Source organism: Lissotriton vulgaris, chromosome 5 (genome assembly GCF_964263255.1).
Source record: "Lissotriton vulgaris chromosome 5, aLisVul1.2, whole genome shotgun sequence".
Lineage (NCBI taxonomy): Eukaryota > Metazoa > Chordata > Amphibia > Caudata > Salamandridae > Lissotriton > Lissotriton vulgaris.
The window spans coordinates 1796440579-1796466528 of record NC_141693.1 but is presented as its reverse complement, the minus strand read 5'-3'; the positions used below and the strand labels follow the sequence as shown (position 1 = coordinate 1796466528).

General features: G+C 46.2%; 1 protein-coding gene across 1 annotated transcript in view; it reads right to left on the bottom strand.

The window, feature by feature from the left end:
* DNAJC7 (DnaJ heat shock protein family (Hsp40) member C7) overlaps window positions 1-25950 on the bottom strand; it is a 649293-nt gene that overhangs the window by 450079 nt on the left and 173264 nt on the right. The window contains exon 3 of the mRNA XM_086924152.1: window positions 13380-13504. Coding sequence (XP_086780278.1) covers window positions 13380-13504 — 125 coding nt within the window. The remainder of the gene's footprint in view (window positions 1-13379; window positions 13505-25950) is intronic.

The window sequence follows — 25950 nt, the reverse complement described above, 5'->3', positions numbered from 1 at the left end:
GGGGTGTGTGCGCGTGTGTGGGGGTGTAGCTGTGTGTGCGTGTGTATGTGTGTGCGCATGCATGAGTGTGGCTGTGTGCGCGCGCGTGAGAGAGGCGAGAGGCTGACTTACTGTGAATGTGAGACAGGAGATGTGCACGGCGCTCACGAGGTGAAACTGCCGAGGGCTTGTGCGTGCACATTCCCTGTCTCAGATTCCCAGGAAGTGGCCAACAATAGATACTTCGCTGGACGCAATGCTACACCAGCTTGACCTAAAAAGGAAGGAGGATCCGGATTAATCCAATCGTTTGTGATACGTGCACGTACTACGGCCATACAAATAAATACAAAATATGTCATAGTCTTGGAGCTTGTGTGAGCAAGTGTTTCAGAACTAACTCCAATCAAAACCAATTCCCCAGTTATTGTTATTGGTAGCCCCATTATTAGGCCTAAAATTGTTCAATTGAAATATATAAGTCAGATAATTTGGGGCAGGAGAAAAACATATGAACAGCGTCAGCAGCAAACTGAGCACATCTATTACGTTTTGTCCCCGCAGCTGTACCCCATTTCGATATCTTTCTTGGGGTGTAGTACAGATCATATATAGCCATGTAATGCTGCGTACGCATCCTCCCTATCATAAGAACCCGATTTGCTAACATTAATGATTCAGTAATATTGACTCCCTCTAGGCTTAACTTGGTTGCCCACTTATCTTGCCATTTCTCAAGATCGTCTGGCAATACTGCCAAAAGGTAAGAATAAAATTGCCCTATTGATGTCCCTACCACTGCTCCCGCCCCCCCCCCCCCAATACTCTCAACAAGAGGAAATTTCCTCAGTTGCTGTTCTACATCAGGGCCTAGAGTCTGCAGAAAGCTATGGATTTGAAGAAACTTGAAAAATTCCTGTTTGGCCAAACCAAACTTCCTTTGTAGCTCAGTAAAGGAGGTTAAATGACCATCTTGCAGTAGATCACCTAAACATTGAATTCCTTTAGAGGATCATCTATTAGCAATTTGATCCCGAAAGATGAAGGGTAGTATCTCAGATGCTGAAAACGGAGTATACACATTCAGCTTCAGAACTCCCAGCTGACACTTAACCAATCTCCATACCGAATAAGCCGCTTTTAGAATTTTAAATATGTTTTTTTAAAGTAACTAGGTTCTACTGTCTTAACCAAACAGCCCCTAATAGTTTCACCCATCCCAAGTTCATAAATAGAAGGAGCATGGCAGGGCAGAATTTGGGCCCTGTCCCCTACTACCAGCGGGCTGATGAATTGTAATACTGCTGCTACATAATAAAACAAGAAATAAGGTATTCCCCAGCCGCCACGATCTTTCGGCAACACCATCTTCTTATAAGCTCTTCGTTGCCGCTTATAACCCCACAAAAATCTCGAGGAAATCCTCTCTAATCGCTTAAAGCATTTAGCTGAAAATTCAATCGGGATTGTACGAAACATATACAAAAATGTTGGTAATAACATTTTTAAAACATTAGATCTGCAGTATAAAGATAAATGTAAGTGGTCTAGTCTCTCTAGTATTGAATTAACTGTAGTCAGCGCAGAGTTCATGTTTAATTCAGGAATATTACATACAAGTAGTGAAATTTTAATTCCTAGATAGGTAACCTCTGAAACAGTGGTTATATTTTCAGGAGGTTCTTCACCAAACTGAAGAATGTGGGTCTTGGAAATGTTTAGCTTATGACCCGAATATGATCCGAACCGGACTGCCAATTCATCAATAGCTGGTAATGCATTACCTATATCCCTGGTAACGACAACGATGTCGTCTGCATAGGCAAGGGCTCTATAATCTATTTGACATAAATGAATGGGTTTAATATTCTCAGCTGCATTTAAATTATTTTAAAAAAGATCAATATGTAAGACAAATAAAAGTGGGGAGCACGGACACCCTTGCCTTGCCACGAGAGATTGAGAACAGAGCAGACTCTTGGCCAGCCACACGAATACATGCATTTGGGGAAGAATGGAGAACCTTCAAGGCTTGTAACATTTCAGGACCGAATCTCTTCAATTCTAAAACATCCCACATGTATGGCCAGGAAACCCTGTCAAATGCCTTTTCGGCATCCAACAGGGTAACCCTATTGTGGAGTTAGTTGCTTGCGCTCAGTCCACAAGAGCAATTAATCGCCGAACATGATCCGCAGTGTCACATTCAGGAATGAATCCATGCTGGAATTTAGAGACAAGAGATGAAATTATACCGGATAAACGCAAAGCTAAAATCTTTGAGTATACTTTGCTATCAGCGTTAATAAGCGATATAGGCTTATAAGAGGAGGGCAGCAAAGGTGGTTTATCTTTTTTAAGAAAAATTGTGATTATAGAATTTCGCCAGGACAGCGGCGCAATCCCCTTCTGATCTTCCAAAAATACTGCCATAAGTTCTTCTTTCAAAACCTGTTGAAAAATCCTGAAAAATTAAAGAGGAATGCCATCAGGGCGTACCGCCTCACCGTGCGCCAAAGATAATAAAGCAGCCTCCAACTTCTTCCCATATGATGATTGTATCCAATTCTTCAGTCTGCTCAGGTGTTAATATGGGAATTTTAATATCAGCACTAAAATCCATTACGTTATCTACACCACTACATGTAATTTCCTCCATATACAACTTACTATAGAATTTACGAAAAACCTCCAAAACTTCTACAGGTTTAGCGCAAATTTGTCCCGACTCATCCTGGATACTATCTATCCTTTTGGCAACGTCTTTCTGACGTAGCCTTTTGGCCAATATTCAGCCAGAGTTTTCTCCCTCCTCATAAATCTCTGACCTATATACTGCAGTTTGTGTGGCTAACTTTGTGGCAAAATTCAGATATAGCCTCGCCTTTTGAGCGGCTAAGTCATTCAAGATTTGTTCCGTATCCCGACAATTGCCAGCTGCCTACATAAGTTGAATTTCTATATCACAAAGTTTCTTTGTCTCAGCAGCAAGCACTTCTCGTGTTACCCGTAGTTTATTGATTGAATAACCTAGTTTCTCCCCATACCCCGACTTAAAAACATCCCAAACCATGTGGACGGAGGCGGACCCGCGATTAATTTTAAAGAATTCAGCTATCCATTTCCTCATTTGTTCAACATACAATAGATCGACTATTAATTTACGCTCAAAAGTCCTGGCCCTCAAAGGAGCACTGAAATTAACATCTAGCTCTAAAATAATAGGATTGTGATCAGAGATTATCTTGGGTAACATAAAACCTGGCATTATTGACATATCCAGCAGTAATGAAAAAATAGTCTTAACGGACATGTTTTTGATGAGGAGTGGAAAAAAATGTGCTCATGGGGGCTCCCATTCCCTTCACGTATCCTACGTCACTTAGACCAAACTCTTTAACAAGCCCTCTAGTTGCCCTAAAGACTTTGCTTTTCTTCCCTTCATAGATGTAATCACTGGTTATTTCCGCCTTTCCTTCCAGATGGAGATTAAAGTCTCCACATAGAATTAAAGGTGATGGCCAGGCCGCAAGTTCAATACTGAGCTGATTCATCATATCTGGGTCGTCTAAATTAGAGCCATAAATTGTGGAAATAGTCCAAAGAAGGCCTTCCAGACACAGCTCAATGATCACCCAGCGACCAACGGAATCTTCTTTAACACGTTTACATGTCCCACAATTATATCTTTTCAGGACAGCAACACCTCTTGTTGTTGTACCCTGTCGTGTACACCCAACTAATTCCATACCCAGATCTTTCAACCAACTCCTATTATTCTATGCAATATGGGTCTCCTGTACACATAGTAAATCAGCTCTTATGGAAGTAAGAATTTGAGCCATTATCCCTCTTTTTTTCCTTTCATTCAGCTCACAAATATTCCAAGAACAAACCGTAAATGTACCCATTCTCATAATTGAAATGGTTTGACAAAGCTAAAACATAAATCCTGGCCACAATACTCGCACTACTAAAACAAATAAGGACTTCACAATTGCATGTTCTAACAAGTATTGGCTGCAATTTACGCTTAGTGACACTTTTATATTATTCCTTGCCCCACACCCCTTCCTCCCACCCCACCCTTCCTACCCTGAAAGCCACCCTCACCCATTTAAACACCCACCCAAATGAGGCAAAGGGACTGAATAGTTCCCATTGGTGATGGACAGAAAGGCTTGTTGCCCTTCACCCGTCAGCCCTACCCCCCTGGCAAAAAGAAAATCAAAAACGCAGTAAAAGTAGATCTGTAACATAATCACAGGTCGTGTCAACACACTAAATTGCATTTAAGAAGTCCTTAGCATCAATATTAGACATAAGCCTAATATGGGGGATTCATCATTTTCAAAACATTCTCTAGAGAGAGAATTAGGCAAGGCAGTTGCTTTTTTTGCTTTGCGCACTGTGCTTTTCCCTTCAATTGTTAAACTACTTTCATCTTCTTCTAAAGGAACTGAGCTTGTCAAGCTTCCATCATCTTGCCAATCACATTCAGTGCTCTCAGCATCAGAAGCAATGGAGAGGTCTGACATAAAATAAAATTTGCCCGCTGAATCTCCAGAGTCTGCATCAATAGTTAGGTCAACCATAGTCCCGTCACTTTGAAGAGTCTTATCTAAGTTAACGCCAGCCACCACTGTTGATACAACCCTCTGGCTGCCAGATACGGTCCCGGATTTTCCTGAGAGTGAGAGAGAAGATACAGCCTTTTCTAAATGAATGATTGCAATATCACCCTCAGCCAAAATAACAGTGTCAGCATTGAGGATATTATCTCCAGTTTCCACCAAAGCCTCAAGCCCTTTTACAGAAGGAGAAAAATCTGCCCTTGGTGAAAATTTGTTTTTATCAGCTACTGGCTCAGGGCTAGAAGTAGAATTATCGTTTTGCTGAGTATTTACTTCAGCCAGGGGAAAAGTCTTACCTTTGGGCTGTGTTCTCTTTTTAAATATCCCAGGAATTTTGACCTTAGCACCCCTGACCTCCTCGCTACTAGCGGGGACCGGGGAGGATGATGCATCCCCTTGCGCTAAATTAGAAGCTAAATTGAGGTTGGGGTCACCAAGAGATCCGGATTTACAGGGGGCTCCACCAGTTGTTCCCCCTGTAGCAGCAGCCGCCGCCCGTGTCTTTCGCCTCTTCATTGTAGTGTTACTGGCGTTCTTGGGAGCCAAGGGCTGCCGCACCAATCCAGCCCTGGTCTTCACAACAATCCGATCGCGCAGTGATCACTGGTGTTGTGGACGCCTGAGGCTGGAAGCAGGCAGCAAACCTCCGGCGCCACGCTGACTCCTCACAAGCCAAACGCGGGAAGGCAGACGCCAACAAACCAGCTAAAGACTAAGCAAATCCAACAGCATAAGAAGGTTGGCAATTAAAACGGTGACTTCTATTATCTATTACCGCTTCCCTCTGTTTTCACAACCACAAACTGCTGGGGGGGGAGAGGGATGATTGTTGGTGAAGAGCTCACATCGCCTGCCTCACTCGGACACAGCCGTGTCCGCCATCTTGCCTCCACAAGCCTCTATTTTTCAACTGCTGATTTTGAAATTCCTTCTGTTTTTTCTGCCCGCATCTATTTTCGTCTCAGTTCTGATGCATGGCTCTCGCTTGCGTCCTCACTCTTTTGTCCGCTTCACCCAATTGGGATTGCGACAGATCTGGTCCCATCTCGGAGATTTGCTCTCTGTGTCGACCAGAGCCTAAAGGCTGTGGAGAAACATGGTGAGGAAGGGGAGGCTGTTGTGAGATTATCTTACTTTGGTGTGGGGCCGCAGTACTCACAGGTCTTGGTGTGGTCTTTGTCTTCGGCTCGGTCCTTCGATGCAGAGTCTGCTGTACCTCGTCAGAGTTGCAGGACCATCACTGCATCATCACGGTCTTTATCTGAGGCGATCTTGTGGGTGCTTGCAATGACATAGCTGTGCTGGACTGGTGTCTCAGCGTCTTTCTCACCCTCGTTGTGGGATTCAAAGTTAGAAAGTTCTGCCGCAGGATGGCCAGTCTAGGCCTCTGTACCACCTACTCGTAAGGTCTTCTTGAAACAACTGCACATTGCGCAGTCCTGCTCCTTATGCTCAGAGAGAGACAGGCTGCACACTGATGTATATCAGAGTATGAGTATTTTTCCCCGCACCGAGGGCAACTCCTGAATACACAGTCTTTCTTCTTCTCCAACACAGAGACAAACATTCTCAACAGGTCTTGCTGTTGATGAAGCGAAAGTCTATTTTCTTACACGGTTCCAAGATGTCCTGGAGCTGTAGCTCGGTCGTCGTCTTGATCTTCGCTTGCTGGTTTTCTTTGCTGTAGGACGTTTAGGCGGAGAAATTATAGCACTCAGGCGCAGTCCGTCCGAGCGCAATGGTGGAAAAAAACAATCCAACAAAGGACCGCTTAACATGCACAATACCTCCACGAGAAGGGGAATCGATGCATGACGTTGACCATAAAGACTTTCTTAAATAAAAAAACTGTGAAGTCCAGGCCCAACACAAGATGGCAGGAGTGTGCTTAGCATGAGTATTGGTAGCCAACACAGATTACAAATGTGATTCCTAATACTGCGAAAAAGAAAAAGATCTCCCTTTTGATGCTTATCATGGGAGCATCTGCCAGACCTCAAGAGGAATTCCCTATGCCAGAGTATCATCTCATCCACTAGAGTCTTGTATTTGTTTAACAGTTGGATAGAAAACAAGAAGGGCATCATTGATCTGCAAGTGCAATGGGGTCGTGTTCAAGAACAATTAAAATGTTGATTACGGGGCGTGGCCAAGATGGCGGAGTGAGCGGACGCTTCTTCCCGCAGCTCCTCCAGCCCGACTAGGCCAGAGCCCCTTTTTCGGCGGCTTCTCTCCGCCCACTGGAGCTCAGCGGCCGTGGGACGGGTGGCGGAAACCTTGGTGCACGCACGGGTGTTAAAATTGAGTCCTGAGTGCCGCTGTAAAAGACCACTTGAGCGATGGCGAGTTGACCGCAAAGCGCCACTGAGTTGAGGCGGCGCGAGTGGCCGGAAGCGGGGTCTTGCGGACGGAGCCTTACAGCTAACCCCGGCACGGGGGCCTCGGCTGGACAGCGTGACGTCTGTTTGCCACTTTGCAGCGGTTCTGTGCCTTTGAAGCTGGTGGACCGGGTGAACCGCCCGCGAGGGACGCCGCGGAGAAGAATGGTCGCTGGCTGGGAGTAGCAACACTCGAGACCGCGGCTGCGGCCTTGAACGCCACGCGCTGCCCGGTCCCGACTGAAGTTTGGGGAGAAGTGCGGAACGAGGGGGCAGAACAATTGGCTCTACTACGGATCGGGAGACCCCGAGGGGGACTCATTGTTGTAGCCCTGAGACTGTGTGAAACTTGAGCAGTGGCCATTGGAGTCGGGAGGTCTTCCTGGAGACGCCTAGCCGCCATTTTGTCCTCGAGGAGGTGACAGACGAGCCCCGGAGGTAGCGGCCTAGGCTACTACGCACCCCCCGGCCCCAGACTGAGTGTGCAGCACGGGTGCAGTACGGTTGGCGCTGCCTCGGACCGGGAGCTCTGAGCGGCCTCTCTGCTATAACCCCGGAACTGGCTGGCGGTCTGGACATTGGGTGGAGACGAAGGAAGGTCTATACGGTGAGGCCCGGCCGCCATTTTGCTCTCCAGGGTACGGAACAGACGACGGCCCTGCAGTATCGGAATCTCACTTCGGCCGCATCTAACCCATTAGTGGAGACCCAGCGACGCCAGGACCTGCTGTTGGCAGTCTTGAACTCCCTCTTTCATTGGGCGGTGTGCTGCGGTCCACGGTGTGCAGATGGCGAGCGGTCGGAACCTGAAGAAAGGGGACCGTACGCTCCCGGACATGCTCAGCAGGGCCCAGCAGCAACGGGATAAAGCACAACCGTCCCCGAGCTCTTCTAGAAGCTCAGGAGACCCGGCTGGGGGGAGCCCCCGGTCACGAGATCTTTTATGGAGGCCCTGTTTAGCTCGCTCAAAGAGGACTTTTAGACACTAAAACAGGAAGTTGCCAGCGAGGTGCGAGAGGTTCGCAGTGAGGTGGAAGGCTGGAAACGATAGAGACGGCGGCCCACCGGAGGGACGAGGAGATTGCCCACCTGCAACAGGAGGTACTCCGCCTCAGGGAACAGCACGTGGACCTCCAGGCGCATAACGAGGACCTGGATAACAGGTCGAGGCGAAATAACATACGGGTCCGGGGAGTCCCGTCCGCTGAAGAGGGAGCTAATGTTGCTGGCTACCTGAGGGACATGTTCAGGGAGATCCTGGGTGAGCCAGCGGACTTCCCAATCCGGATTGATAGGGCCCACAGGGTTGGCCGTCAGCGACAATCGACGGCGCCTCCACCGGACATTTTGGCCTACCTCCCTGATTTCCTTGTAAAGGAGCGCATAATGGCGGAGGCACGCAAAAAGCAACCGCTAACCTTCCGAGGACGCCCCATCGCACTGTTCCAGGACTTGTCTGCTATCACGTTGCAGAAACACAGGGCCTTCAAGATTGCGACGGACTTCCTGAGGGAGCATGAAACACCGTATACTTGGGGGCATCCCTTCCGTCTCATCTTTCGCTGGAACGGCGTGGTGCACCAACTGCGCTCCTTGCAGGAGATCTGTGGGGTCCTGGGTCTCACAGCTACGGAGGAAGACGAAGCAATGCCGGGCCAGAGACGCTCGGAACGAGGAGGACGACGAAGAACGGCGAGAAGGAGATCGGTGGCTAGTGCCGGGAGGCCGGACTCACCCACCATCATTGCAGAAATGGCCAATGCGCTGAGAGAGGCGGCCAGGGACTCTGCTGCCACGAACGGTGTGGCCTTGACGGCGTAGAAACGCTGCGGGGGGAGAAGGACATAGCTTCTGCTGATAGCAGGTTTGGGGCCGGAAGGAGGGTGGAGGGGAGGCGGGGAGAACAAGTGGCCGGACGTCCACTTTAAGTACTTTCCACGGACTTGTCCGATCTGGGACATGGCTGGGACATTGGGTAGTCCGAGTTTGGGAGGGGAGGTGGGATTGTTGGCCAGTTGCCATGGGGTTGGTTCGGGGGAAGTTGGGGGAAAGGGGGAAATCGTCCAGTGCCTTACGCAATTTTGCATTATTTCATTTTAGCATCCCTGCGCTGCCGCCCCGTGCCCTACCCTGCCCGATTGGGTTCCCGCTACTTAGCGTACACTGGCCTTCACGAACATGGCGACACTTAAAGTAGTGACCCTTAATGTTAAGGGATTAAACAATCCAGTTAAAAGAAGGGCAATTTTGTCTCTGTTGGAGGGAACACAAGCGGACATTTGTCTCCTGCAGGAAACCCACTTGTTAGCACAAGACTGCCATAGGCTGCGCTCTTGCAAGTTTCCCACGCAGTTCTTCTCCTCCACTTCTTCTAAGGAGGCGGGGGTGGCCATATTGATAGCGAGTTCCTTCAGAGGGGAGGTGCTGTACAAACTCGCAGAACAGAAGGGGAGGCTGTTAGCGTACCGCCTCAAGCTGGGGGACATGACGTTTACTATTGGCTCCTTGTATAGCCCGAACGAACACCAGGAGCTTTCTAGACTCGGCGTTCGTGGACGTGACAGCCTCCCCAGACAGACACATCATTTTAGTGGGGGGATCTGAACATGGTTTTTGATTCCGCGCTTGATAGATCCGCGCAGAGAATTCCGCAAACTGGGGAACTTTCACAGGCAGGAAAGGCTCGGCTTGCTGATCTAGACCTGCACGACCTTTGGCGCACGCTGCACCCCACGGATAGAGACTATTCTTATTATTCGCATGCACACCGGACGTATGCGAGGCTGGACCACTTGTTGGTCAGCGGACCAATGTGTGCCTCTGCTAGGACGGCGGACATAGGGGTCCTCTCACTGTCGGGACCACGCGCCGGTTGCGGGTACATTTGTATTGCCACCGGTCTCCCCCTCCCTTGGTGTCTGGCGTCTTAGGGACACCCTGTTACATAAGAAAACTGTAGTGAAACACATTGAGGAGTCGATCCGGGAATATCAAACTCATAACAATAACCTAGACACCTCGCTAGCGACACAGTGGGCGGCGCTGAAGGCGGTCCTGAGAGGGGAGTTTATTTCTATCTCCTCAGCAGAGAACAGGGAGAGACAGGGCAAGAGGGAGGAGTTGACTTCTAAAGTTAGAGAACTGGAGCATGTACATCGCCGTACGGGAGCCCCTAGGATATGGAAACAGCTGAAGGCTGCTAGGAAACTCTTATCAGCGTTAGATATGGACAGGGCGGAATACGCTGCGCTGCGCCTTAAACACGCGTTTTACACGGGGGGACAGGTGCGGCAAACTCCTGGCGAATAGGCTTTGTGTGGCGCATCAGCGTAACCTGGTTAGGGAACTGTTGGATTCTGATGGGGTGGCTGTCTGAGGATGCAGCGGTAGCGGAGGTGTTCCGTAGGTTCTATGAAGACCTCTACACAGGGAAGCCACCTTTGCCGCAAGATACAGCGGACTACCTGGAGTCGGTGGCCCTCCCGGCCCTAGACCCGGCGCAAGCGGAATACCTGGAACGTAGTATTCACGTAGAGGAGGTGATAGCCGCCATCTCCAGGCTCAAGCATGGGAAGGCCCCGGGCCCGGACGGTTATACGTCCCTGTTTTATAAGACCTTCTGCCCGGTTGTGGCACCTATCCTTGCCTGCCTCTTCAACTCCTTCTCTGCACCGGGGGCTATTCGGCCGGACCTACTGAGAGCAACGGTCACGGTCTTTCCGAAACCAGGGAAGGACCGGACCCTCTGTGGCTCGTACAGGCCAATCTCCCTCCTGAATGTCGACCTAAAGCTATATACGGGGATTTTGGCGTCCAGACTGGCTCTACATCTGCCAGGCCTGGTAGAGTCTGATCAGGCTGGTTTTGTCCCAGGACGACAAACAGTCGATAATACAAAGAGGGTGGTGCAGACTTGGAGAAGGCCTCACGGATTCCAGGCGAAAGAATGCTGCTGGCGGTGGACGCTGAGAAAGCATTTGATCGCGTTCATTGGCCCTATCTAGAACAGGTGCTACGGAAGATGGGTATCTGAGAGAAGTTCTGTTCAATGATTTTTAATTGCTACAAGTCCCCATCGGCTACAGTTAGGGTTAATGGCTGTAGCTCCTGCAGCTTCGAGATAGAACGGGGTACTAGACAAGGGTGCCCGCTTTCCCCACTTCTCTTTGCCCTATACATGGAGCCGTTTGCCCAGAGGATTCGCCAGAACCCGGATGCATTAGGGGTTAAGATGGGACGATATGTCCACACGGTTAGTCTCTATGCGGACGATGTCCTATTGACTCTGGATGACCCGATGCGGGCCCTCCCTGCATGCATTAAGGAGCTGGATGATTTCTCGAAGGTGGCGGGCTTTAAGATGAACATGGGCAAGTCAGCGGCCCTGGATGTATCCCTGGCAGTGGATACAAGGAGAGACCTGCAGAGGCTTTTTCCTAAGCAGTGGTCGTCGTCCCCGATACCTTACCTGGGGATTCTGTTGGCACCGACGTTACCAGCAATGGTGACGGCCAATTACGCATCTCTGAGCAGGAAAATTATGGAGGAGTTGGCCCGCTGGGGTAAAGGGATGTTGTCCTGGCTTGGGAGAATAGCTGCGGTCAAGATGACGGTCTTGCCCCAGATTTTGTATCTCTTTCGGGCCCTGCCGCTCCAACCGCCTACGGGATGGATTAGACGGACGCAGGCAGATATTGCACGTTTCATCTGGCAGGGTCGCAAGCCAAGAATAAAGAAGGTTCTCTCCACACTGGCCCCGGAGGCGGGAGGCCTTGGCATCCCAGATCTCCGGAAATACTTTCAGGCGGCGCAGTTGCGCTACTTGGTGGAATGAAGCAAATGGGAATCTGACAAACATTGGCTCTTTCAAGACCAAGCGGTGGTGGGGCGTCCTTTACAGGAGGTGCCATTCTTGCGGCGGGCCCACCGCCCCCCAACCTGTACGCTTCCTTTGTTACGCGAGTCCCCTTGAGAGTGTGGGACGCCGTTAATGAAGTTCACGACCTCACCACGTTCCCCTCGCCTTTCACGCCGATAGCTGAGAACCCTGATTTCTCCCCAGGTCTAGAACCGGGCGCATTCATGCACTGGAAAGCGGCGGGTTGCCGTGCGCTCTTCCAGATGTATGATACTTTAAGCAGGAATATCAATTGACTGAGGCAGAGAGATTGAGGTACATGCAGGTTAGACATTGGGCGCTTTTACCGCAGGTACGCGAAACAGCAGATCGCCAGATGAAGCCGTATGAGAGGTGGTTAATAACTCGCACCTCTGACGCCAAGCTGATCACGGACCTCTATAAATTCCTGCAACCCCCCCATTTCACTTCTATAATCCTGGCAGGGAACGCTGGAATAGAGAGCTGGGGAGGACGCTCAGCCGTAAGGAATGGGATCAGATTGCATACCGCGCGAGACACTCGGCATACCACACAGGACTCACAGAAACATTCACAAAGGTGTCTACGTATTGGTATTATACCCCAGAGAGACTGCATGAAATAAATAGGAACATTGGGAAGACGTGCTGGAGGAACTGTGGGCAGACAGGGACTCTTACACATGTGCTTTGGGATTGCCCGTTGTTGAAGGACTACTGGACGGAAATCATTGACGAGATTGACGCTCACTTTGAGATAGAACTGCCACGCTTTCCGGCGTATGTTTTGTTGGGCCTTCCGAATGGGCTAATGTACCCGCTGAAGTCCCGTAGAGGTCGGCAAATAGCAATAGCATTGGGATCGGCGATCCAAAACATATTGATACACTGGCGCACCACCACAGTCCCCTCCATCACGGGTTGGCTCCACAGACTCTGGCATGTCCTGGGCATGGAAAAACTATCGCTTATGGTGGCGGGGGACGTGGAACAATTTGATGAGTTGTGGCGACCCTTTCATGCGCTCTTGACCACAGAATTTAGAGAACTTACCTGTCCGAGATATCTTAGACTTCTGAGACTAACGCCTCCCACAGACCCTATCAACTAAACAGACATTAGACGGGGAGTCCCGGGGGGGCGGGGGCTAGGGGGTGGGGAAGCAGGGCGTATAGATAATCCAAGCACTGAAAGGGGGGAAGTTGGGCGGGAGTTGGGGGGGAGTTGGGGTGTTGGGGGGAGGGTTCAAGGAGGGGGGGGGGGAGGGTTGGTTTCTTATTTTTCCTTTCTTTAGCCTTTCAGCTCCACCGACAGTGGCGAACACGCCAAGCCTTTCTTCAACGAACTTTTATCTGCTATTGCCACTGTCTATCACCATGCTCTGACTACTTTGGCTTTGATTTTATGTTTGTAATGTGCATACCCCCCCCTCTCCTTCCCTTTTTCTCCTATGTTCTGCCTTAATAAAAATGCTTTAAACCTAAAATGTTGATTACTGGTCTATACTTACCCTTACAAAGGTGTCATCCAACCTTACAGCCTGCTGAGCATCTTCCAGTGCTTCCCGAAACCTGCATAGCATCATTAAGGTGGCAGCTCGGTTTCCATAATAACTTGCATTTTTCGGCAAAGCATCTTGAAAGAAAAAAAGGTCACAGACTTCTGTTAAAGCCTCATATATTTTCAATTAGCAGAGGCACAAAGAGTCAAAATAACTACAATCCAAATAAAAGCCCTTTGGTAAACCATAAATTCCAAAACCCCTGCTTGTGTTGAGAGTCTGCAAACATTCACTACGTATGAGCACCTTGCACATCCAAGTAAATAAAGATCGATACCTACGATATAACTCCTAAGTACGAAACACAGTGCATTACTAACTAAAACAATGATGAAGAAAGTCCTTTCGATAGATATAAAAATACATACAGAAATAACAGGGTTGTATAAATTATTTGGCAAAAATATAAATGCAGCAGCACATTCTTTGGCAATATTTTCATCCATATGAGCTAGACTAACATTTTGGGTTAAATCTGCAAATTATGTGGCAAATATTGTAAATCCCTTATTATGTGGTAAACAGTGCGGTGGCAGAATCACTTAAATCCACTGACTCGCGGCACTGCCCATTGCTTTAGCAAACATTTTTCAAGAATGGTAAACAAAACCTAAACATTCCAACTCCATCCAGTTTCCACGGTTAGCTGCCTTTTATAGCTAACTAGCCCAAGACAAACCTGCAATATAAAAAAGCAAATAACGGCCACATGTGTAATATGGTCCAATACTGACATTTGGTGGTTCTGGTGACATTTAACCCCTTCCATGCTGATGTCGAGCTCAGCTCGTCATCAGCCACGGGTGACGTGTGCGGATGACGAGCTGAGCTCGTCATGTATCGCGGTTAATCGAAAACAGCCGCACAGCGCAAAAATCACTGCAGCAGCGATGCGGTTAAAAACCAGTCAGTCTTCAGCCTGGTTGTGGCTCTCTCTTACATGTTTTGTATTGTTGAATAAATCTAAAATGTGAACTACAACTCAGTGCCACCTGTTCTATCACAAGTAAAGGAGCATCCCTTGTTTTGGAAAATGTATATGTATATATAAATATATCCTTCACTGCCAGTGTTATCCCCACCAGTATTTACTTCAGCACCAGATCAGGGGTCCAAGATAACTGATTCTCCGAACTGCAAGAAGTGATTTAAAGCACAATTATTCAATTAGGTACAATATTATAGAGTTTAACAAAACATTAACTGGCCAAAGTATTTCAGAATGACACCACCCACTAGGTCTAAGAAGCATTTGCAATGCAACAGGTCTCTCATTTTGGAAACTTTGACATATTGGTAGTGTAAATGACCATGACTTTTATTTATGTGTTGTTTTTTAAGCACATAAATAAAAAAAGGTATTGTCATTTACAATGTAAATAGCTCAAAATCTCACAATTGTGAGACCCTATGCATAGCAAATGCTTGTTTTTAAGGGTGGGGTGCAAGCAGGAGATAGCAGAAGGAAAACAGATGGCAGGGGTGTGGGGAAGCAAAACTGAGGGTGCAGTTTGGGGAAGAGGCACGGAGGGAATGGAGAAGAAAGGAAAGGAAAGAGGGAGGTACGTGGAAGGCAGAGGGAGTAAAGCAAATGAGGAAGCGCAACGGGAAAGCCCACAAGCACGCCCTTTACAGGGAGTCAGTTGTATGCCTTGTGTTATCAGTGACTCACTTGAGCTGCAGTAGCTGGTGGAAAGTTTGCTTGCTCAGCCTACCTCCAGAGGGGAGAGGTAGAAGCTCTGGTTCAGCATCACATCAGTGCCCTTTCGATGTCGGGCTGTAAAGCTAGCTGCGGGGTCAGAGTATGAGCAGGCAAAGGCAGCATGAGGGAAGGAGAGCAGCGCACCTAAACCTGGCCGGTGTACGGTGGTAAAGCTACCCCCTCTCACCATCATGCCTCAAACACCAGCTGTCTATGTCGTGGGACCAATAAAAAAATAAACGCCTTGCCATGCTTTATAATGGAGCACTGCACCACACTATGTTCCAAATATAGCATAGACAAAACCAAAGAAGGCAGACTCATTCCCTCAGGGCTGAAATTGAAAGCGCACACCACCCGGCTATCCTGGTCCATATACAGAGGGCATGAGGGAACTACTGGAACTAGATGAGCATACCCCCTTTACATGGTTTCAGCATCTCGCATCATGGTTCGCAAAACTAGTTCCAAGGTCCTTCTGGGCCGATCCACACTCTGACTATGCGCTGCAAAAAGTGAAGTTTACTTGTAGGACATATGCAATTGCTAGCCTACATCAAGGTACAAGGTTGGGGAGCCGGTCAGCCCAATTTTTGGGGAATCAAGCCTAGACCTTACTCTGAAATGTTTTGGGACACCACCTTTTCGCAGCTGGCCAAGATATATCATATATGGAGATTCGATACGATACATTAGAAATTGGGTCGTTTACATGGGAATGGGAAAACGGCTGGGGAGCCTGTCAGTTCAATTTTTGGGGAATCAAGCCTAGACCTTACTCTGAAATGTTTTGGGACACCACCTTTTCGCAGCTGGCCAAGATATATAATATGGAGATTCAATACGATACATTAGAAATTGGGTCGTTTACATGGGAATGGGAAAACGGCTGGGGAGCCTGTCAGTTCAATTTTTGGGGAATCAAGCCTAGACCTTACTCTGAAAAGTATTGGGACACCACCCTTTCGCAGCTGGCCAAGATATATAATATGGAGTTTCGGTACGATACATTCGAAATTGGGTCCTTTACGTGGGAATGGGAAAACGGTAGCGGTAATCTCAGAAATTGCACATGCACCCTATAACATACTAATGTAAAAGAAAATGTTGCACAGACTTTATTTTTTGCCTAGCGTATGCAAGGCAAGAAACAAATGGATATGCCCATTATGCATTCACCTAGGCTTTAAACAACATTTTGAAAATCTATGGGTTTTAAAATGCAACCATCTAATATGCAATAGGTCTTGCCTTTGATGAAGTTAAAGGTATTTGTTTTGCTAATGGTATTGTATAGCAGAGCAAAGGGCTTTAACTTAATAAAAGGCGAGACCTATTGCATTTTTAATGCTTGTTTTTTTTTGGAATCATGTTCATGGAGGGTGAAGTTGGCGTGCAAGGTGAAACCAAGTAACTTAACTTTCACAAAAGTAAGAGTTCAACGCCATCAAGGTTTATGTCATTGGCCAGGTTTGTACAGTAGTGTGTATGCCAGGAAAATTCTAATATGGCCTTTTATGGTAATCTCTGAGTTTTGGAAATAATTTCGGTTTATCATCTCACCAGATTCTTCAATGACATTACAGAACCATATTGTATGGCTACCATTTATTTTCCCCTATATGTACATGCATAAATGTATATGCTTATGGCCAATTAATGACTGTTGCACTTAACAGCTACAGACAGCTTTCAAGCACCAAAACACCCTGTGCAGTCAGAGGGACACAAAATATAAATGCAAATATTCAAAAAGATTGTAGACATAGAAAACGTCCTTCGGAAATGAATTTGCTGAGCCGCCGTTTCAATTTAGAACACCGCTACGTTTCGAAATATTGCGTACTGCGTAATATCACTGTTTGTTTTTCACGTGAAAGTGGAGGGGGAAAAAAAAAGTAAAAAAATATAAAGCTTTTTCCTAATTTGGTTTTCGATGCGATTTGCACTTGGCTCTGGATATATTGCTTACGAAGTTGAACATGATTTATTAAGTGAGTCCTCGTTTTTTCCCTTTGATACGCAGGAGGACACACCGCTGTATTTAATTATCGCGGCTGCTGAGAGACCAGATACTGTTCATTTTACACCTCTCCTCCAGCTGGACTAAGTCTAAAGTTTCATGATTTCCAAACTTTGGAAAGCTCAAGGTGGTAACACGATGCTGAAGGTAACGCAAACCACTGACTAGAAAGATGGTAATCCTGACAAACTGCTTGAGCATTACTGTGAACCACAGCTAGATTGAATTCGGTCTCCCGCGAGACGTCCAGCAGGGCTGGTGGTAGCAGCGGGTCTCTTCGAAGTGTCCTGCATGGCGGATGGACTCCCGACACACATTTATCAAAGAGCGTGCGCGCCTCCTACTGACCTCATTCTATAATTTCCTGAAATTGCATGATACCCCTGCAATGCGGAGTTATCCAAATAAAGCGAAAGGTTAAACGGGCAAATGAAAGAAAAACAGAGCCTGGACGATAAATCACTTCTAGATGTGCACTGCGTTTGGGATTGCAGACCCTCAAACAACAAGTCATGGCAGAAGGATGTCTAGATAAAAAAAGTCCCCAGTATGTCACACCGCCAGTGAAGCATCCAGTCTACGCATGCACATCTTCTGTCCATCCGCGTGCACGCTTTGGAATCCCTATCGAATCCAAAAGGCCCTCGCATGGCGAGAGCAGCGCATGCACGCTGCTAACGCCAGGCGAGACATCCCCCACAAGTAGTTTCCTGCCCGAGTAGCTACTGGTTTATAGTAGGGCTACTGTGGAGACAGAGGGGGATTACATTTCTAACACCTTGATATTGTAAAGTGGACTCTAATGCTGCACTATTTCTATTGCCTAAGCTATAAGGGACGTATAAAATGACATTTAGCTACAGAGAGTAGGTTGTCCATGGAGCAGAGTCTAAGCAGATGAACTAAAGTAAGAAAATCTACACTGCATTTTGTAGATCTTATAAATATGACGTATATCTCACCCTCACGGTTTTGTTTATATGCTCCAGTTCACCTGAGAAGTAATACGGACCCTACAATGGCACAGAGAATTTTAAGTTCTTTGAAAAGCATTCACATTTTAATCTTTATGCCAGTAACTGTTTAAATTGATGCAGTGTTGTCATATGGGAAATAAAATGATTGGCATTGTAGATGCTTAGGGAATTCACCACCCCACAGGTGGAGCAATCAGCCCAGACCTTGGAGTGGGTGAACTCACCATCTTCTTATTTTCAAAGTAAAATTCAGTCAATCTATTCTTTGTTCCCTCCCCCCAATCAACAGATGGCCTTAAGTGGAGTGGCTTCTTTTAGCCTCGAGCCCCATTTTGAATCCACTGATTCTCCATCGATGACAGAATTTGAGCCCACTTCTCCAGATGAAGTGCTATTGGCACTCAAAAAAATTAAATCGGGATCTCCCACAGATTCTCTGCTTCCACGTAAGTGCAGCGAGCTATTCCTGTTGTTGGTAGATGGTTTGACCAGTATTTTTAACACCTCCTTTGAGAGTGCTTCCTTTCCCAACAGCTGGAAGCTGGCTCAGGTCAGGCCGATCCTTAAAAAGCCTAACAGTGATCCCTCAGTCTTGTCTAACTACAGGCCAATATCTCTTATGCCTTGCTTTGGGAAGGTCCTAGACTATTTTGTCAACAAACGTGTTTCTTCGTATATTGAAACACATGAACTTCTTGACCCGTCGCAATCAGGTTTCCGCGCCGCTCATGGCACCGAAACCACAGTGTTTGAAATAGTGGATAACATCAGACTCTGCTTGGATGGAGGTGAATCAGCCATTCTGGTCCTATTGGATCTTTCTGCTGCCTTTGACACCATCTCCCACAGCATTTTGAAACATCGGTTGTGGGAGATTGGTGTCAGAGGCAACGCTTTGGCCTGGTTTGTGGATTAGCTCAAGGACCGTCACTCTTATGTTAAGATGAACACCCATACATCCGTTAATATTCCACTCTCTGTGAGGGTCCTGCAGGGATCGATTCTCTTTCCCCCCTGGCCCACATCATAACTTTACCACAGTGTCTTACGCAGACGATACGCAGGTGCAAATCACTTGCAGATCTAATCTCCTGGAAACCTGCAATAGATTTAAACAATGCATGGTTCATATTAATAATTGGATGAGTGAAAATAGACTTCAACTCAACTGCAATAAGACCGAAATTCTGTTATCCGGCAAGGCCAAGACTATCTGGTCTCAGGACTGGTGGCCCCCTGATTTAGGGCCTTGCCCTGAACCTAAAGAAGCCGTATGAGATCTAGGCATTATGCTTGACAGTTCTCCTTCTATGAAAGCCCATGTAAACCAAGTTTCCGGAACTTGCTTCGGTATACTACGGCAATTGTGGAAAATCTTTAAATGGCTTCCACCCGAAACTAGAAAACCTCTGGTCCAGGGTTTAATAATCAGCAGGCTTGATGTTGACGTGTTTCTGCTCGGGTAGGTTGTTGCCTTTCTTATGCAAAGCGCCTTGAGACCTCTTTTGGTGCGCTATATAAAAGGATTTGACAGATACAGTAAAGTTGTGCTGCAACATATTTATAAAGGAAATAGTGTGCTTAGTTTCAAGCACACTGTCAAGACCAAGTGATAGATTGTGCAAAGTTATTAATCCACTGCTGCGATTTGGAGTCAAAATGATTAGTAGTAGTGTCTTGTTTCAGTAAAGTGAAATGTTATGAATATAATAGACTGTCACAGCATTTTCTAAGAATCTGTCCAACCTCAATTCAAGATGACAAGAATCATCACTGTCTTGAATGCTCGTGGCATGCAACTGTACAAATATCCATGGCAAGCGATTAGATCTCATGATTACTATATGGCAAAGAAATATTTTTGTATCGTAAATGTTTTGAAGGAAAGTTTTTTTTTAAATAAACTATTATTATAATAATCCTAATACCTTACTACTGTTGTAATGCATGCTCACTGAGGTTTTATAGGATTTTAGTGGCTCTTAATGAGGACAACTTAATCTGACAACATGAAGTGCAAAGTGCATTCGTGCAAACAAGGCATGAAGAGTAGTAAACCAGCTTTACTAAAAGTGTTGTGGACATCAGTGCATAGTACACCCGTTGAAAGATAATCTTCTCATCCACTGACTGGTCATCAATACAGGGATCATGCTCGACTAAACAAGCCCATATCATGAAAATTTTTAATTCCCTACATATGTCTATGAAAGTGCATGTACATTTCTTCGAGGAACAACCGTTCTCTCTCTCTTCTCAGGCTCATAACGATTCACATGTATCTGCACAGAATGTATCTGGTAAGTTTCTCTTTCCAGCTCACTATTTAGACACGTTCTTCATCCTAATATCACTACTATGATTTCACAAAAACACTCCATATGCATGTGCTGGTATATTATTTCTCCACCAAATCTTTAAAATACCCTTATCATCATAGTGCACATTGTTGAGGTTTTGTGTGCAATCAAATGATTACCTATCATTATGACTGTTCGTTGACTGTCTGCAGCAGGTTCATTTTCGGCTACCCAAAAATATCACTCCCATAAACTACTTTTGAAACACAGTTAGCATGAGAATTTTCGGGTACCCACAAATATCACTCCCATAAACTACTTTTGAAACACAGTTAGCATGAGAAACCTACCATATACCCTAATGGGTCTTCTGCCCAACCGGAATACAACATTGAAAACCGCTGCATTTCCTCCTAAACAATTGGCTTATTTCCCATTCACCAGCGGGCTCCAATTTCGGGATGATTCAAACAATATAACCATATATGAAAATGCTTTGGACATGGGTAATGTGTGGATGCCCAGATGTAAAGATTTTGTTTTAGTTGAGCGTGGGGCTACAAGCATCACCCAGGATTTACTAACGTTGATCGATAAATTCAGGTTTAACATGAATGCTGAAAAAGAGTCCAACAGGCCACTTGCCGTTTTGCCCATTAAAACTGCATCAGCTGCATAGAGTACTACAGGCAGTGGACGAGACCCCAATAGTGGACAATCTGCACGAGTATCTATACAGGCCAGCTCCAGCTTGTTCATCTAAGGGTAAACAAAAAAGGGGCCAAGACACATCCTTGTCTCACCCACGCCCCCCCTGACTCCACCCCGCCACTGTTAAACAGAATATATTTCAGGTCTTTAGAGTAACAAGCCGAAGCCACAGTGATAGTGTGAAGGTCTCTTAGGAAGTATACCATATCCCAATCCACTCCCATGGATATCATAAGCTGCCAAGGTTTGTCTATCAACCCGATCAAAGGCCGAGGTGAGATCCACGAAGGTTAAGTGGATGGAACATGAAAGGATGACAGTAGGTTTGCTTAGGACCAAATACAGATTTAAACATTGGTCAACCTTCGACCTACCCGACAGTAAACGGTACTGCACGCCTGATAAGATATTGTGTTCTTCGACTCTTGACACTAGTCTGCTCAAGAGTGCCCGCCCAACCACATTAACCACTGAATCGATCAGGGACATGAAGTTGGGGCAATTTATAGAGCGCACGTTTACCAAAAAGGTTTCATGGCGCTAATACTGTGCAGTTAGTAAAAACAACTTAAACTTCAAACGCTCTGATGAATAACCAGGTCTTCAAACCTTTACGGAATTGCAAATATGATGGAGAAAAGCGTAGGTTGTCAGGGAGGGCATTCCAGAACCTAGGCGCCAAAAAGGAGAAACACGACCCTCCATGTTTCTTCCTGACAAAACGAGGGACAACCAGAAGGTTTTTTGACGACGACCGTAGATTCCTGGAAGGAGTGTAGACTAAGAGCCGGGATGCCATATAATGGGGAGCTAAGCCTGCCAGAGATTTAAAAATGAGGCAACCTAGTTTAAATTGGCATCTATAAGTAACCGGCAACCAATGCAATTGCCTAAGAAGAGGGAGGGCATGATGGAATCTAGACCGACTATAAATCAACCTAGCAGCCTGATTTTGAATGAGCTGAAGTCGGCGCAATTCGTAGGCAGGGATGCCAAGATACAAAGAATTGGCGTAGTCCACCTTAGAAATTACAAGGGCCAGGAGGATAACCTTCAGAGCGTCAATGGTAAAAAAATCGGGAGACTTTCCTAATCACACGAAGAGACAGGAAGCAAGAGGAAACAATCATACTGATCTGAGTGTGCATCGACAAATCATCGCTGATTTTGATGACCAAACTTTTCACAGATTTAGACCCAGAGGGAGCAGGACCAAGAGCAGAAGGCCAAATAAAATAGAACACCAAGGATTAGGCGAACCTCCGATCAAGACGAGCTCCGTCTTGTCGGGATTAAGCTTTAAATGGTTCCTACACATCCAATCATGGATGAAAATCATAGTGTTCTGAAAATAAGAGACAGAATCAGAGGAAGCAGAAAGGGTAAAAGTAAGTTGGAGGTAATCAGCGTAATTAAACACTGACCTCCTGACGACGCAAAGCATAAATTAAAGGAAAAATATCAAGATTAAAAAGAAGAGGAGAAAGGGCGGAACCCTGGGCAACCCCACAGGTAACCGCTCGGGGGAAGAACAGAAAGGAGACAACCGCACCGCCTGTTGGCGATTCTCCAAGAACAAGGAGATCCAACTTAAGGCAACATCCGAGATGCCAGCGCGTCTGACACGGTCGACCAAAAGAGTGGTCGACCGTGTCAAACGCCACTGATAAATCGAGGAGTATCAAAGCCTGAGAAGAGCCGTGATCAGCACTTACTCTTAAATCATCCAAAACCGAAAGAATAACTAATTTGGTCGAATGGGTAGGCCGAAAACCGGCCTGGTAGGGGCCCAGATAGTTGGAGGCTTCAATATAGGAGCTCAAACAATGAGTTACATGTCTCTCCAACAGCTTGCCCAAAAAAGGGAGCAAAGAGATGGGGCGGAAGTTAGAAGAGACCGTAGGATCTGCACCTACCTTTTTCAAGACTGGTACGATCTTGGCAGACTTGAAAACATTGGGAACAACACCTGATGACAGATTTATTAAGCAAGGCAAGAGGTGGGTCAGGGCAGATTGAGAAAACCTGCCGGAGGATGTGTGAAGGACAGCTATCCGTAGGAGAGCCAGATTTTGTAGACTTCACTAAACTGATTAAAATCTCCGTAGATATAGGTGGAAAACGGGTAACTGAATGAATACTAAGAGGCGGAAGAGGGGGATCGAAAGAAGAGGAGGGGAAGGCAATGTGTTGTTTTATTATAGAGATTTTTGTGAAAAAGTAATCATGAAGAGAATCACAAATCTTGAGATGGTTGAGGTTTAGCAGTCACTCTATCCAATTTGTACAGGCTGTTAAGAGTGGAATAAATTTCCTTCGGCTTGTTAGGGGAGGATGCTATCAGTCCGGAGAAGTATTGAATTTTAGCAGCAAGAATGTCTTTTTTATACACTCTGAGAATAGCAGAGTAAGACAGCTTATCAGAACGGACATAGCCCCGACGCCACTTACGCTCAGCCTGTCTAAGCTGGAGTTTTTTTGCTTGGAGCGAAGAGGAGAACCACTTTTGTGAATCGTGGGCCTGTAAAACCAGGGGCCACCCCGGTCACTCTTTTTAAATATGAGAACCACGATGGAAGTGGCCCATGACTGAGGGGGACCTTCAGAACCTGCAGCGTTCAGGGGTGGAGTCAGTAATGGAACCCAGAACTCTAGATCATTAATGTGTAAGTCTAGTGGTATACCATCCAGTCCTAGGGACTTGTTCTTAGATAAACTTTGTATACCCTTCGTGACTTCGTCAAGCGTAAATGACAGCTTTGAGGTGCCATCCTTCAGGGTTCCTCCATGCTTGTCATTTAAGGGGAAACACTGCTATAGATTTCCTCAAAACGGGAGGCCCAACTATCTTCAGTATTATGTGAATCAAGTAATGCGGTGTCGTCCTAAGCAAATAAAGAGTTATTATTGATGCTCTATAATTTGCCTTTGCATATCAGTGTTCTCATTTCTAGTAAATTATCCAACACAATGTCACCTAATGAATTCTTGCGTCTCCCAGTTTCCGACTTGTACTTCTTACAGCAAACCTTAAAGACGGCCGTATTCAAGCCACATTTTAATTGTATTAACGCTTGGGAACACCCCCATCACACCACTTTGGTGCCATAATGCGCTGCTGGGGCACAGGGATGTCTAGGAGGGTAGACACAGAATGAGAAACAGATGTAAAGGCCCAGGATCTCTCTAGGGTTAGAATTACTAGTCAAACAAGTTGTGAACTCAGATGCACATCTAGAAAAAAGGGACTGATTGAGGTTTTCAGAACCTACTTGTGCCGACCTAAACTTTCTGCCTGTCAATGACCTCACATGTACTATTACCAGCTTTTCTCACAGCCAGAGTCCAACTTAAGGATAGGCGCAATGGATTATGGTCACTAAAGGGGCTCTGCTGAATTGTGATATTTGAGATGTTAAGAATGATGAGCAACAAGACAAAATTGTAGTCAATAATTGTATTGCTCCTCCTACCTGTAAACGTGGGGTATGAAACCTATCCTTTAGAGGCAATAAGCTTGTCAAGGGAGGAAAAAAAGGTTACATGTGTTCAAGGTCTCATTTAACACCGGACCTTGATGAGAATATTCCATATGCAAACCAAAAGGGAACATACAGCATTGAGCGTTTTTAGCTTCCGCCTGAGGGATCCCACAAAGAGGAATATTGAAATCCCGTACAAGTATAAGGTTGTCCCAAAAGTTTTTGGCACCTTCCAGCACACGCAAAAAGAAGCCCAAAATGTGAGTATTACAAACATAGCCCTAAGCGAGGATAGCAACATAGAAGTTCAGCAAAACTTTTTTCAATGACTCTTTAAAGAAACAATGCCTGGAGAGTGAAAGCCCCATAGTAAAGAGCTCAAACTTTACTTTAACTGCCAGGGATACAAAGGTGATCAATCCTCCTTTAGATCTACTGCCCAGAGACTCAGAAGCAGGAACAAAAAAACACTTGTACCCATCCAAGAAAAAAAGTTGGTTGTAGCCCAGGTTTCTTGTAGGCACGACACCTAAAATCTTCTAATCATGTTTACCTAGTTCTCATCCTTAATTTTGGTAGAAAGATCTGCAATATTACAACTTATTAGGTTAAGCATCTTAAAGTTGGATTCATCCAAGTCCACAACAGGGGGTACAAGTGGAGCCTGGTTGATATTAGTCAGATCGCCATGTGCTACCAGTCCATCACAAGCATCAAGAGAACTCAAAGGGGCATATCTATTGGAATTGACCATCTTGTAGGGTGCTGGAAGTGCTCATCGGTACTGGGCCTGGTACTTGGATGTGTGCCAGAGAACAAGTTCCAGAGTCTCAGGTCTATAAAAGAAACGAAGTTGGAGGTGCTAATATTACAGTAGAAGGAAAATGCTACTTACCAGTATGCATCTGTTCTTGGCATGTAGAGCTGCAGAGTTGTACACTTAGCATTAGATCACCACCTGATGTTAGGCTCGGATGATTGCATGTTGTTGTCGTCTTTGAAGAAGCCTTTGTAGTCACGAGATAGGGGACTCCTCCCTTGGACGATAGTGCGCATTGGCATCAGCTCCATCCTTAAGATTGTTTTTCGTCATGATGGAGTTAGTAGAACTAAAGAAAAGGATGTCCATGCGTGTGCATTTAAGTAAGATAAAACTGGAACAGATACAGGTGCCGGGGAGGTGGGAGGGCGGGAACAACTCTGCAGTTCTACATGCCAAGAACAGATTCATACTGGTAAGTAGCATTTTCCATTCGAGGCATATGAGCTGCAGATTGTACACTTGGCATCGATTGTGCAGCAGTGTCTCCCCTAGCGGTGGTCAC